This window comes from Folsomia candida, unplaced genomic scaffold, assembly GCF_002217175.1.
Source record: "Folsomia candida strain VU population unplaced genomic scaffold, ASM221717v1 Fcan01_Sc001, whole genome shotgun sequence".
NCBI lineage: Eukaryota > Metazoa > Arthropoda > Collembola > Entomobryomorpha > Isotomidae > Folsomia > Folsomia candida.
Genome location: NW_019091193.1, coordinates 2,658,699 through 2,673,659, shown reverse-complemented (window position 1 = coordinate 2,673,659; position 14,961 = coordinate 2,658,699). Strand labels below are relative to the sequence as shown.

At 38.0% G+C, this 14,961-nt stretch overlaps 2 protein-coding genes across 5 annotated transcripts; both read left to right on the top strand.

Moving 5' to 3' along the window:
• Positions 1-315: 315 nt before the first annotated feature.
• Positions 316-4,316, top strand: LOC110844833 (zinc finger protein 724). The gene is made up of 7 exons (XM_022091176.2): positions 316-454; positions 593-974; positions 1,038-1,389; positions 1,671-2,429; positions 2,804-3,112; positions 3,191-3,269; positions 3,813-4,316. The coding sequence occupies exons 2-7, from the start codon at positions 593-595 to the stop codon at positions 4,227-4,229; spliced, it is 2,298 nt and encodes a 765-aa protein (XP_021946868.2). The 5' UTR covers positions 316-454; the 3' UTR covers positions 4,230-4,316.
• Positions 4,317-4,713: 397 nt separating this feature from the next.
• Positions 4,714-11,272, top strand: LOC110858155 (zinc finger protein 85). Of its 4 annotated transcripts, XR_004837409.1 has the most exons (8): positions 4,714-4,874; positions 5,030-5,402; positions 5,475-5,859; positions 6,118-6,888; positions 7,256-7,564; positions 7,649-7,727; positions 8,433-9,284; positions 9,563-10,378. XR_004837409.1 is itself a non-coding variant. In XM_035860694.1 (7 exons), the coding sequence occupies exons 2-7, from the start codon at positions 5,030-5,032 to the stop codon at positions 8,457-8,459; spliced, it is 1,944 nt and encodes a 647-aa protein (XP_035716587.1). In that variant the 5' UTR covers positions 4,714-4,874; the 3' UTR covers positions 8,460-10,378. The 4 variants fall into 4 exon arrangements, 3 of the variants coding, with proteins under 3 accessions (XP_035716587.1, XP_035716593.1, XP_021962528.1); XM_035860694.1 differs by having other exon boundaries at positions 8,433-10,378; XM_035860700.1 differs by having other exon boundaries at positions 8,410-10,378.
• Positions 11,273-14,961: the final 3,689 nt, after the last annotated feature.

Genomic DNA, 14,961 nt, shown 5'->3' with positions numbered 1-14,961 from the left:
CACTAAAGTGCTATCACTTTCTATATAAATATTATGTAGATACTTGCAAACATAACATACGCACATACGTTGCTCATCCATTTTCACAAATCATCAATTAATTGTATACCCTAAAATCAAATTCAGGAATCAGTACTGGAAATTTTCCCAATTATCGGAATATGTAAGTATTTAAGTATTTATGTTCCAGCAATTAATTTTCTGCAACTATGAATGATTTTTTGCATGGACGCGTTTTTATCTGTACTTTGTTCACTTCACTCTCCCTCTCGCAACAAAATGAGACGATGTTTGGCACGAATTTTATTCACAAAGAAATCAATCAACATTTGAGTTGAGTGAGGAAACCTCACTGAGGTTGTAAATATTTGGATTTTTAATTAACCGCATTAGTTAATTGTCATTCTTTATTTACCTAATTTTCACTACACTATAAAAACTCGAGAAATACGAGGTATATAAATAATGAGTGATACCAACCATATTGTTTCCTCAATCACAAATAAATATTCATTTTTGTTTTTCCAAAAATTGCAAATGCATTAAAGTCGTCCTTATCTTGAACATATTAACCGATAATCATTTTTTTCAGATGACCAATAACCTTTGCCTCCTCTGTCTGCAAGCGTTCGACAACGATGACGACGACGGCGACGACACCGCGGTGAAAACAGAGAATTCAATTCAAATCAAAATCTTTTGTGAATTGTTGGCTCCACGTCAATCCAATAATCACAAAGATTTGCATCCATACCAATTTGGAGAGGATGAGGTGTGCCAATTTTGCCCAGATTGTTACCCCCTCGTCGGCACGGTGGAGGAAATTAGGAATCAAATCGCACTCTTGGAGGAACAAATGGTGGTGAAAATTAGAGAAATCCGAGCCACAATGTTGGAGTCGTCTTCCTCCTCGTTACGAAATGAGAGAGAAGAACAAATGATGCAAATTCGCAACAAGATTATTCGCGTGACAGGTTAATTAAAGCGATAAATATTTCCACACTCAATTGTGGTTTTTATTAATTGTAAAAATTTAGGCGACAGTGACGAAGAGGATGAGGATTTTAAGGACGAAATCAAAGATGAGTTTCAGGAGGAGGACGAAGTTAAAGAGGAATTTGAAGAAGAAAGCGAAATCAAGGAAGAATTTGAAGAGTTTAAGGAGGAGGACGAAATTAAGGAGGAAGTCGATGAATCTGAGTCTGAGGAGGACGATGTTGATGTTGATCCTCTCGGCGATCTTGACTACGATGACGACAGAATTGGTGATCACGAGACTGATCCGTTAGGGGATGACGAGGAGGACGACTTCGCCATCACTCCTGGTCCCCAAGAGAAGCCGAGCCCGACGTCTAAATTAACCGTGAATAATTCACCACCCCGGCCAAGGTATTCCAACATATTTTATTTATTGAGCTTATTCACGTCAAACCTTAGCATGTGCCAAATTTTGCAAACTTTTTTGCTGTAAAATCATGAAATTTTGATCCCAGGCGATGTAAAATTGCATTGAATAAAATTGAATGTCATATTAAAATTGCAATTCAATGCGAAATAAATAGGACACTGTTGTGAGCACGTCCAGCGTAAATTAAATTGCAAATTATAAATTGAAAATACGTACGCTATTTGTTTGTATCTAAATAATTATATTTCTATATTCCCTTTAGTATTCTCAGAACCAAACGGAAACGAGAAGCATCTCCACCACCCGAAAAACAAGGACGACGTAAACAAAATTTGGCACAGATTGTACAACAGTCCTCTCAACTTCCCATCACACATCGGCCACCCCCACCAAAAAATAGCCGTGTCACACAACCAGCCCCTCGTAAAAGTCGTAAAAGCCTTCCCATTTCTAACGTTCCCATCGACGACAACATATATTGGGGGCAAGTACCTGACAATAATCCCCCCCAATTCCATAACTGCCCCTCTTGCTACGAACGTTTCATCTCAGAAATCTCCCTGCATTGCCATATCCTTGAACGCCACAACGGAATTATCGAGTGCCACGCGCCCTCGTGCGACTCCAAGTTTCGCACGGTCTTCGAGATGGAGGCGCATTGGAAGCTGGCCCATGCAATCACTCGTGCTCCTGCTCCAAAGGTCCGAGTCCCCTTAGTGTGCAGACTTTGCAGCAGGAAATTTAGTAAATCGAAACTTGCCGTACACATGTTCGTTAAACACGAGACTGGCGAAAAGAAGTATTCTTGCGGCAAGTGCCCCAAGAAGTTTTGCCTCATGGAGAACTTCCACAGACATGTAAACCTGCACAGGTTCGACGCGACAAAACCCTTCATTTGTGATGTGTGCGATTTACGATTTTATGACGCCGGGAGTCTCGAACAACATGGGGCGACGCACAGTAGCAAGTTCAAGTGTGACCAGTGTGGAAAGACGGTTTCGAATGGGAAAACTCTTGCTAGGTAAGTTACTTGTCCAGACTTAGAATGGTGGTCTCCTAGCTCTCCGATTTTAACCAGATTAGTGTCATTATCAATTTGATTAACGTGAAATTTTCAGTAGCCACTGCCAATACTCTGGTTCATCCTGAATATGAGAAAACGCACAGTAAATTTGAGAAATGTAAAATTTGTCAAGTTCATCTCCTCTTTTGATGCAAATATCACCGTTAAACCTGCGCATTGGCGGATAGCGGGTTTTGAAAATGTCATTAATCAAATTTGTGTTAGATTTACCCTATAGTTTGATAGACACTAGCCCAAAATCTGTTAGCATACGCTGGGTGGGACAGCTCCATTGTTAGTTATATGAGTGAAACCCATTTGATATCTTGTAGGCATATTCGCATCCACACGGGCGAAAAAACGGAAAAATGTTCCCACTGTGAGAAAGCCTTTTTCGACAAGAGTACCTTGCAACGCCACATCGCGGTCAACCACTCCTCCACTGGGCCCTCGCACACGTGCCACCTTTGTGCGAAGGCGTTTTATCTCGCTTCCGATCTCAAGTGGCACATTGAACGGACACACGAGGGCAAGTGTCAAGCCAAATGTGACATGTGCGACGAAAAGTTCCAGCAAAGTAGCACATTGCAGAGGCATAAAATCAAAGTGCACGGGAAAGATCCTTACCATTGTGATGAATGGTATGCACAAATAAATAATAATTTCTATCCCAATTAAAAATTAGTTAACACAAACTGCATTTTTCAAATAAACTCTAGTTCTGCAACATTTAATTCAAAGAATGGACTACGTATCCATAAGAAAATCCATGAAGGGATAAAAGATCAGATCTGTGAGGTAATTCTACAGATTTATCGATAATTTAACGTAGGACATGATCATGACTCATCACCAAAATCAGCACATTTTTAAGCACTTCTTTGCTCTGGGAATTTGTTTTAAAATTCGGGACAACAAATTCGAAGAGATTGGCAGGTCGCTGCCATTAAAAAATTACACTCTAGAGTTTGACAATTTTGAAGCAGGAAATCTCAAGTTTACGATACCTTCAGACAAATTGGAACTCGTCTAAATTGAGTAAAAAAAACTACAGTTTATCGTTGATAACTTTAAAATAAAGTATTTAATATCCCCGGAGCAGAGAAATTAATAAAAATGTGTTGAATTCGACGATTTTGGTGATGATTCGTCGAGCCCTACGCTACGGATCCTAATGATGCTTGAGCTTAAAACTTACAAAATTTAAATCACCTTTGATATGTACAAGACAAATATATGGGACCTACGAGCTTGCAAAGTTTATTAAACATGGCACGAATTTAATACATATGTATGTACATGTTTAAATAATTGAATTTATTTTTATTGATTTGTAACCAGACTTGTGGAGCAAGCTTTATGTGGAAGAAAGATCTCGTCAGTCACATGGCAAGTCACAGCTCGGAGCGTCCATTTCTCTGCTCACACTGCGGAAAGGCTTTCAAGGTCAAGTCCAACTTGGCCATTCACATTAAGGGTGTCCACACTCCGGGCTACGTGGCCCCCACCCCGCATAAATGCCCCCACTGCGAGAAATCCTTCCGCGTCCCGTTCTTCCTGAAGGGACACATCCGTCAGGTTCACACGGGAGAACGACCCTTCGCCTGCGACCAATGCGGGAAAGGATTCGCTGTTAAGCAGGCGTTAAATCTGCATTTGACCGGAGCTCATGGCATTACTGTGGAGAGGACGAAGAAAGATAGGGTACCCAGGTCGAAGAGGGATGATTTTCAAGAAAAAAAGAAACGGGATACTTAAATATGTACTTCAAATTTTGTATTTCATTTTATAGTATGAAATTGTGTAATAAGATTTAAATCGAGTTTTTATTTATTTATAAATAAATATAAATATTTATGATAAAATCCACAAGATCATTGATAACATGAACTTATGCATAAGTATTGATACATATGTCCGTCCGTCCGCGAGATAACTGAAGAACCGTTTTCATCATGAATTTATATTAGAATTTATTATGTTATAAATTCATGGTTTTCATCCACTCGATTTTAACATTTTTGTGCATGAAAAGAGACCACGCCCTCCGAAAGGTTTAAAATCACGACCGTATTGTCGTATAAGTTTTGAAATTTAAGAATTTCGTAAGAACATTTAGCAATACAACTTTATGAAATGGTTATTTAATCATTTTAGAATGAATGATTTGCATGGACGCATTTTACATATGTATCTGTACTTTGTTCAATTCACTCTCGTCATAAAATGAGACGATGTTTGGCACGAATTTTCCTCCACAAAAAATCAATCAGCATTCAAACATTTGAGTTGAGGTCGTAAATATTTTGATTTTTAATGTGTAATTAACCCCATCAGCTAATTCTCAATTGGTCATTCTGTATTTAACTAATTTTAGCTGCATAAGAATTCAGGAGATTCGAGGTATTTAAATAACGAATACCGATAATACCAGAATTTCCTAAATACCTAAAAAATATTTGATTTTGCATGGGTTTTGTTTTACATTTTTCTAAAAATTGCAAGTACATTAAAGCAGTCCTTATCTTAAACATATTAATCGGTAACTATTTTTTTAGATGGCCAACAATCTCTGCCTCCTCTGTCTGCAAGCGTTCGACAACGATGACGACAACGACACCACGGCAACACAGAATTCAATTCAAATTAAAATATTTTGCGAATTGTTGGCACCACGTCAATCCAATAATCACAAAGATTTGCATCCATACCAATTTGGAGAGGATGAGGTGTGCCAATTTTGCCCAGATTGTTACCCCCTCGTCGGCACGGTGGAGGAAATTAGGAATCAAATCGCACTCTTGGAGGAACAAATGGTGGTGAAAATTAGAGAAATCCGTGCCACAATGTTGGAGTCGTCTTCCTCATCGTTACGAAATGAGAGAGAAGAACAACTCGTCGAAATTCGCGACAAGATTATTCGTGTGACTGGTTGGTCAATTTAATTAAAATAATAAAAATGTAATTGTACATTAATTGTGGTTTTAATTTTTGAAAAAATAGGCGACAGTGATGAAGAGGATGAGGATTTGAAGGACGACGTAAAAGATGAATTTGAAAAAGAGGATGAAGTCAAAGAGGAATTTGAAGAGGAGGACGAAATCAAGGAAGAATTTGAAGAGTTTGAGGAGGAGGACGAAATTAAGGAGGAATTTGAGGACGAGGACGAAATCAAGGAGGAAGTCGATGAGTCTGAGGAGGAAGAGGATAGTGTCGATCCTCTCGGCGATCTTGACGACTACCAAGACGACAACATTAGTGATCAAGAGACTGATCCCTTAAGGGACGTTGACGAAGAGGACGACTCCCCAATCATTCCTTGTCCCCAAGAGAGGCCGAGGGCGACGTCTTCTAAATTAACCTTGAATAATTCACCACCACGGCCAAGGTATTCAAAAATCCTTTTAGTTATTGAACTTATTAACGTCAAACCTTAGCATGTGCCAAATTTTGCAAATCTTTTGCTGTGAAATCGTGAACATGTTGTTCCCAGTAGATATTTAGTATTATATTTATCAAACTACTTTCTAATAGTGAGTATGTTACAATTCGATGCAAAAAGGGACAGAGTACGTCCAGCGTAATAATTGAAAGTACGTATTTACTTAATATGTATCTAAATAATTTTATTTCTATATTCTTTCAGTATCCTTAGTAGAACTAAACGGAAACGAAAAGCATCTCCACCACCCGAAAAACAAGGACGACGTAAACAAAATTTGACACAGATTGTACTTGTACAACAGTCCTATCCACTTCCTATCCCACATCGGCCACCCCCAGCAAAAAATAGCCGCACCACGAAACCAGCCCCTCGTAAAAGCCGGAAAAGCCCTGTCATTTCCAACGTCCACCTCGACGACCACATTTATTGGGGGAAAGCAATTGATAATAATCCCCCCAAAACCTTCAACTGCCCCTCTTGCAAGGAACGTTTCATCTCAGAAATAGCCTTGCATGCCCACATCTATCAATACCACGACGGCATTGTCGCCTGCCGCGCGCCCTCGTGCAACGCCAAGTTTCGCACGATCGTCGATATGGAGGCGCATTGGAAGCTGGCCCATTCAGTCACTTCTGCCCAAAAACTCCAAGGCCCCTTTGAATGCAGACTTTGCGGCAGGAAATTCCGAAAAACCAGACTTGCTATACACATGTTCGTTCAACACGAGGATGGCGAAAAAAAGTATTCCTGCGGCAAGTGCCCCAAGAAGTTCTGCCTTATCGAGAACTTCCACAGACACGTAAACCTGCACAGGTTCGACGCGACCAAACCGTTCGTTTGCGATTTGTGCGACCTACGATTTTATGACGCCGCCAGCCTCGAGCAACATGGGACGACGCACACCAGGAAAGTTAAAAGGTTCAAGTGTGACCAGTGTGGAAAGACGTTGGCGAATAGGCAAACTCTTGATAGGTACATAAGTAACTTGGAATTTCGATGGAAGTCTCCCAGCGTATGTTCTCAGATTTTGACCCTAGTGTCAATCGATCACAAATTAGAGTCATGTGAAATTTGCAAAAGCATTATCGGCCAATGCCAGTTTTGGCGGAGATATTTGGAGAGAGGAGAAAACGTACATTAGAAAAGTATAACAGTTGTCAACTTTAAGGTACGTTTTCTCCTCTTAGGATGCAAATGTCTCCAAACCTGAGCATAGCCTTTTGAAAATTGATATCAGTAAATTTGTGATTGATTGACACTAGTCGGGTCAAAATCGTAGAGCACACCCTGACAAACCTGCATTGTTAGCTATCTGAATTAACATATTTGAAACTTTCAGGCATATTCGCTCACACACGCGCGAAAAAACGGAAAAATGCCCCCACTGCGAGGAAACCTTTTTCGACAAGATTACCATGAAGCGTCACATCGCGGTCAACCACTCCACCACGGGGCGGTTGTATTCGTGCCACCTTTGTGCGAAAGCATTTTATCTTCCTACAGATGTCAAGTATCACATTGAGCGACGGCACGAGGGAAAGCGTCAATGCAAATGTGACATGTGCGACGAAACGTTCCAGCAAATTAGCTCATTGCAATCGCATAAGATCAAAGTGCACGGACAAGATCGCTACCCTTGTGATGAATGGTATACATACATGAACGAATAGTAATTTTGTAGCAATTAAAAATTAGTTAACCAAACTAAACTCATTTCTCAAATATACTCTAGTTCTGCAACATTTAGTTCAGAGTCTGGGGTACGTCACCATAAGAAGATCCACCGAGGGATAAAAGATCACATCTGTCAGGTAATTCTACAGATTTATCGATAAGTTAACGTTGGATTCGATAACTCCGTATTTTTAATAATTTCTCTGCTCTGAAAATGTATTTTAAAATTCTGGACGACAAACTTGTAGAGTTAATTAGGTTGTTAATTAGGTAAAATAAATGTGTATATACTCCAGATTTTGACAAGTTTTAAAGGAGATCTCAAGTTTAAGAAGCCTGCAGAAAAATTGAAACTAGGGCATCCAGAATCGGAAAATTTTGAAAAACCGGTTTTCGATTTTTCCGATTTTGCCAAACTTTCGTAAAACCGGTTATCGATTTTTCTGGTTTTTCAAATTTTCGCAAAACCGGTTTTCGATTTCCTCCAAAACCGGTTTTAAACCGGTTTTTGAAACCGGTTTTCTACAAAATTTTAAAAATTTGATAAATATAAAGTGGTAAAATTTAAAGTCATTCACATTTATCAGAACTATTTATTTTTGGACGAAAAACAAGAAGTGACAAATATTTAGTTGTTCTAAAACAATTTTTATCAAAAATCGAAAACCGGTTTTCGAATGTGATAAAACCGGATTTTTACAAAACCGTTTTTCTGGAAAATTACAAAACCGATTTTCGGGTAAATCGAAAACCGGTTTTTAACCCGTTTTACAAAATCGGAAAAACCGATTTTGGATGCCCTAATTGAAACCCATCGAGACTGGATTATCTTAATTTAAAAGACTCTCCGCCATCCTATGTCATATTAATCAATTAATTGACTGCAGTTGTAAAATAAATTCCCAGCATAGAGAAATAATTAAAAACGTGTTGATTTTGACCATTTTGGTGATGGGTCATAGAGTCCGACATTATGATATTATGAAATTCAAAACTTAAACAAAAATTAAAGTTGTACATTATATGTAGGAATTTGCAAAGTTTATTAAACTTGGCACGAATTTAGCACATATGTATATTTTTTCTAAGGCGAGACCCAAACGTAACCATGCACCCAAAAAAAATACGTACATGGTTACGGCGAAGCCATAGTATGCAGTTAAGTGGACACCTCAAAACAGTCAAACAAGATTGTGAGAGAACCATAAGTCGTAGAGACATGCGGTTTCGACCAATGGGTAGTAAATTCTTTCTAGTATTGTTTATAGATCTCTGGGCTTAATCGGTTCACACCTTCATGGTGTATTTCTCGTTTTAGTGATTTTTTTTCTGTATCTCAAAATATTCCGCTGAAAGTGAAAAATCGGCAAAGGGGAATCGAAAGGGCTTAAAAAATTATTAAGATTATTCTTTAGGGTCATGAAAATTGGATGCAAAATGACGAAGTTATGGAGGTTTGAAATTTTTAAAATTCAGTTACATCCATAGCAACTATAGTAAAGAAATTCTTTATATGTATGTATGTGTAAATGATGGCCCGAGCCAGGGCTTATATAATCGTCAGGTCCGTCTGTCTGTAAATTTGTAATGGCTCGTAATGGAACAATATGAATTAAGGAAAATCGGAAACATATTCATCTGGAGGGACCCGAAAGGATTTATTTTAATCGTCGTATCAAACCGCAATTTGTTACGTATGCTGCCAATTGCTACTACTGTTCATTCAAGATTAATATGCAGTAAAAAGTCTGAAAGGTTATTTGGCGGATGATTGGTTTCCATTGATTGAGTTTGTTTATATTTTCCAAATTTCACCTAATATTCATTGAAAAAGTAGACAAAATGTACCTAATTAAATCGTTGTCAATGTCAACCAGCAACTTCGACCATTTGACCTTTTACAAAATTTTGAGGACTTTACTGCATATTAATTTTGAACGAACAGTAATGCAAGAATGTGAATTTAAATTAGAACCATTAGTTTTTATTTACAAGATATTGATATGCATTTATGAAAAAATTTCGTGCAAAACTTCGGATTGGGTGATAATTGTAACCTTTTTTTGACTCGGGCTATATCAAGTCTGCACTGTGGGTTTTTTAATGACGGAGTTAAAAAATTATTCACTTAAAAACGACAAAATAAATGAATTAAAAAAAAATAAAACTAAGGCGAGAGGCGTTATTACAAACAAGAAACAAGCCCTCCCACCAACACCCCCGTCTCGCCGTGGCCCCATTAATATTTTTATATCTTGGGGGTGTAACCACAATTTACGATTCAAACCTTTAACTACCAATGTAAACTGCATTTAAAATTGATACATAGTACAATCTTATATTGCACTGCACTTTTAAAACCTATTACCTGTAGTTCTTACATTAATTTCAATTTAAACATGCCGTCTAGCATTAATCAACAGAGTTCGGATAAATATATTCTTAAAAACCCCGAAACATTTATGTAAAATGTTTAATAAAATCGACAAATATGTATAAAAACATTTTTTTAATTAAAGATTTTTGATTAAAGAAAATCTATATACCAGAACCAAGATCCTAAAGTTTCAAGTCAATCGGTATTGTTGTTGAAAAAGTTTGAAACATATACATAACCTGACTCTATTCATCAACCTTCGTACAAAAAATGAAATATTTACTTCTTAAAACCAACTTTTAATGTAGGCAATCATGTGACTAAATACATTCCAAACTTGCATTCTGAAATTTCAGAATTGAACTAGCTGCTCTGGTAAACGAGTTAAATAAACAAGATTTCGTATTTTGATTTCCAACATTTGTGTGACAATTGTATGACACTTTCATGAAAATGACATGCACCCATTTTGGCATAGTATCACAGTATTGGTTTTTTTAATCGTATACAATGCAGGAAAGAATTTCAAAAAATAAAATTGTGGTAACACCCCCAAGATATAAGAATATTAATGGGGCCACGGCGAGACGGGGGTGTTGGTGGGAGGGCTTGTTTCTTGTTTATAATAACGCCTCTCGCCTTAGTTTTATTTTTTTTAATTCATTTATAAATCATTGCATTTTTATTGATTTGTACGTAGACCTGTGGAGCCAGCTTTAGGTGGAAGACAGAACTCGTCAGTCACATGACAGCTCACAGCTCGGAGCGTCCATTTCTCTGCTCACATTGCGGAAAGGCTTTCAAGGTCAAGTGCCACTTGGCCATTCACATCAAGGGTGTCCACACCCCGGGCTACGTGGCCCCCACCCCACATAAATGCCCCCACTGCGAGAAATCCTTCCGTGCCCCGTTCTTCCTGAAGGGACACATCCGCCAAGTCCACACGGGCGAGAGACCCTTCACTTGCGACCAATGCGGGAAAGGATTCGCTGTTAAGCAGGCGTTAAATCTGCATTTGACCGGAGCTCATGGCATCGAAGTGGAAAGGACAAAGAAGGATAGAGTACCCAGGTCGAAGAGGGATGATTTTCAAGAAAAAGACAAACGGGATGCTTAACTACCTCAGTTTTGTATTTTGTTTAATTTTATGAATTTTCCTAGTTTAAGACGACTTAGCCTGGTGGACAATTTTTTACTTAATTTACGTTAAAAGAAATAGATAAGATCAGTGAAAGAAATAATTTATGTATAGGTATTAAGGAACTCTTTGTTACTTTTGAATATAAACACTATATGAATTTCAAATTTTGAAGATTTAATTTAAGCATGTATCCTTCCAAACCGCCCAACAAATACTATTAATCCTAATCATACTTACAATAACATCTAGATATTTCGCATCGCAGCTCATGTAGCGATGTATAAAAATTTTGCATCGTGAGAGGATTCGTAGGATATGACTTTACAATTCTGCATACTTCTGAAACTCCTACATATTATATTTTGATGCTGTTTCCCTGGATTTCCATAAATTTCTCTGGCTGGTGATGGTAAGGATGAGTTTGCAAATAATTTTGCGATCATATCCCAATTTAGTCACATTATTTCCATATCATGTAAAAAACGAGTAGTCAATGCATACTTACAAAATAATTAAATTGTATAATCAGCAAATCCTAAATAAAAAATCAGCGGAGAGGAAGGAGGATTCGGTCTATTGCGTTACAGGTCAACTTGCGCCACATGTTAAAAATTGGGTGTAACCCGTTACGTAGGGGGAGGGTACAAAATCGCCAATTTTGAGTTACGTATTTTATGAACGTTCCCTATGCTTCTAAAGCAGAAATAAAATCTCTAAATTCTTACATTTTAAAAACCTACAGTGCAGACTCCATATAGCCCGAGTCAGGGACATAGTCCCTGACTCAATAAGTCCGAGCCCGCTTCTAATTTTTTTCCGAATTGACCGACATAAGTAATAGTACAAACTTCCGCATTGTGGATGGTCAAAAGTTTGTTAGATAGTTTCTACCATTTGGTACAAAATTTTTGAATTAGTTACAAATCATATGCCTTGACCACCATAACCAGTGGGCTTCTTTAACATCCTGAAGTTCTAAGCTGTATGCATTTGCTACCCAGCAGTGGTTTTCACTTTTTCAGCCTCCATATCAAATTTCAGCTCGTTATAACGATTTTGAAAAATCAGTATGGGTCACCCCATAGGGTGACTCTGGTTGCACTTTTAACTTCATATTCTTTAATTAGAAGCCATTAAGTATCATTGTGCCGGATTTCATCTTTTTAAAACAATTTCTAAAAATAGGTATGGGTCACCCCATAGGGTCGCTCCAGATAACAATTTTACCAATATCACATCATATTCTTTCATTAAAACCCATAAGCAACCTCTCCACCAAATTTCAGTTCGATATGATGATTTTTAAAAATCGGTATGGGTCACCCCCTAGGGTCACTTAAGATAAAAAATTTTTCAACTTGAAGTCATTTTTATCTCGTAGGAGCCATTAGCAACCTCTGTACCAAATTTCAGCTTTCTATAACAATTTCGAAATTTTGGTGCATAATACCCCACCCACTCCGATGACCCCCACCGGTCAACCACTGGACCGAGTTCGCCCATCTTCGAACTCGTTTCCTAACTTTGTCCAATATGCATATGGTAAAAATTTCAGGTCAATCGGTTCAGCCGTTTTGGCTCTATCGTGCCGGACAGACAGACAGACAGACAGACAGACAGACAGACGGACGGACGGACATGACGGTTCCATAAGCCCTGACTCGGGCTAAAAATCAATTTTTTTGTGCATTTTCACCCATGACATCGTAAATATATGTACACATGACAAGAAAAATGCGCAGGAATGCGTCCATACATAGGATCCTATATACACAGCAAAATCAGTTGATACAACAGTTGACATTAGAGAGTTAGAGATTCCTTGTACTTCGACTGTAGACTGTACTGTGGACTCTAGATGATGACGTCATCAGCTTTTTGTACTAATTCTACAGTCTACAGTAGACAAATTGAAACACGGGCTCAGTTTGTACTACTGTGGAAGAGTCAAGGGTTGGCAAGTAGAACGCCTCAATATAATCAGACGCCGTTTTCGCCATTTTGTTTCTAATTTTTGACCCTAGGTCGAGTTCGAAGATGGGCGCCCTGTGGTCAAGGTCAAGGTCACCCTGGCGTGAAGTAAACGCAAAATTCTACCTTAGTTTTCATGTGCGGTATCATTTTAAAGGAAATTTAACGAAAAATTCATATTCGCCAATACTTTTGACCTCCGACCAACCCATAACCGAGAGGACGAGGTCAAAGGTCAAAATTTAAGTGTCGACTGTTTTAGACTTGGGTTTGGGCGAGAATTTCAGAAATCGACACAGTTTTAACGTACGAAGACCCCGTGACCACGTAGACCAGGTCAAAGGTCAAAAATGTTTATTTTTTATTTGCACCGTTGCAGACGTGTTTAGTTTGAGGCGAGGAGTTCAAAAATCACTATCATTTCGGATTACATCAGCCTGGTGACTGTTGTAAACGAGGTCAAGGGTCAAAAATATCGAATTTTAAGTTTTGAAATTTTAAACACACTTTGTGGAAGGAGGTTCATTTCGTATATCATGAGTTGATTTGTCTCAATTTTTGACGCATCTATTTCGCGGAGTTTTACAGTACAATTTTTCAGAGTACAAAATAATGGAAATTCTCTAGGTCTTTTGAATTTTGTACTAATTTTTGTATTGTACTGTAGTCACAGTACAGTACAAGTAAAAATACAAAAAATCTCTAAGTCTCTATTTACTCCCTGTCTGAAGTAGTAGGAAGTAATCTACAGTGTAAACTTCACAAAGTGGATTTTGATACAGAATGTGACATGTTTTTTCATGATGCAAGCTATGATTGATTGTACATATTTATGAAGTTGAGTCATTGCATATGTACGTAGATATCTACTTACTTAAATAATTACACTGATCTACATATAAGAATTTGGAGAAAAATAATTCCGATGAAACCTTCAGAGGTTGATATAGATCGAAGTACAGATATATCGATATATTTCGAGGTGGATCTGGTCGGCCCAGAGATGAGTCGGGTTTCAATCTACGTATGTACATATCTAACTTATTTAATGCAACGATGATACAATTTTTGTATCAACATGATCTCGTAATTTTAAAAATATATAGCTCCGTACAAAAAGTGTCAGAAGTATGTATCTACGAACATTTTCCCGTCAGCCATTTTCCCGTCAGTCATTTTTAATGTCGCATTCAGGTCAAAACCTAGTGAAAGGTCCGGATTATTTTTCTAAAAAAATTTGAGGCATCGAAAAAAACTTCGTGGATATTTTTAATGCTCAACCGGGTCGGGAACCCGACTTAAAGCAACACCCAACTCATCTCCTGTCGGCACTAGTGTTCTCAACGGTCCAAAAGGGCGACAAGGGTTTAAAGAGCTAATCCGACTGAGGATGAGGGGACGTTCATAAATAATGTATTTTCTAGACCCCTTCCCCCTTTAATATGCGCCACATAGCCATGATATCATAGGAGCTTTACATAGACCCCCTTCCCTCTCTCGTGTTACATAATTTATGACTCTCCCCCAAATGCAGACAATCGAACTTTTGTTCGTATAGACAATCTACATAAAGTAGAAATGTATGTACATATCCCGCTTGTATGCCGTATTTGTGTTTTGATTATTATGTAATGATCAGCACACTCTCTTAAGCAGTCTCTTTACATTAAAATTTTCATGGAAAAATGATAGCCGACTGTAAGTGAGTCATTCTAGGCCAATAGTTTAATTGAGATGATCCCTCAGTCCAGTCCTCAGTCTGCAATTGACCACAATCTAAACACGTCTTCCAGCATACAAATCTAGCCAATTTACTAATATATTTACGCTGAATTAAGCCCTAATAAAAAGTGAGACGTTTAAAAGTGTATAATTTCCTACA

Excerpts from the sequence above, each read along its gene's own strand:
- LOC110844833 (XM_022091176.2), top strand. The coding sequence starts at position 593 with ATGACCAATAACCTTTGCCTCCTCTGTCTGCAAGCGTTCGACAACGAT. Across the intron at positions 2,430-2,803 it reads AATGGGAAAACTCTTGCTAG|GCATATTCGCATCCACACGG; the intron begins GTAAGTTACTTG and ends GATATCTTGTAG. Across the intron at positions 3,270-3,812 it reads TAAAAGATCAGATCTGTGAG|ACTTGTGGAGCAAGCTTTAT; the intron begins GTAATTCTACAG and ends ATTTGTAACCAG.
- LOC110858155 (XM_022106836.2), top strand. The coding sequence starts at position 5,030 with ATGGCCAACAATCTCTGCCTCCTCTGTCTGCAAGCGTTCGACAACGAT. Across the intron at positions 5,403-5,474 it reads CAAGATTATTCGTGTGACTG|GCGACAGTGATGAAGAGGAT; the intron begins GTTGGTCAATTT and ends TTGAAAAAATAG. Across the intron at positions 7,728-10,667 it reads TAAAAGATCACATCTGTCAG|ACCTGTGGAGCCAGCTTTAG; the intron begins GTAATTCTACAG and ends ATTTGTACGTAG.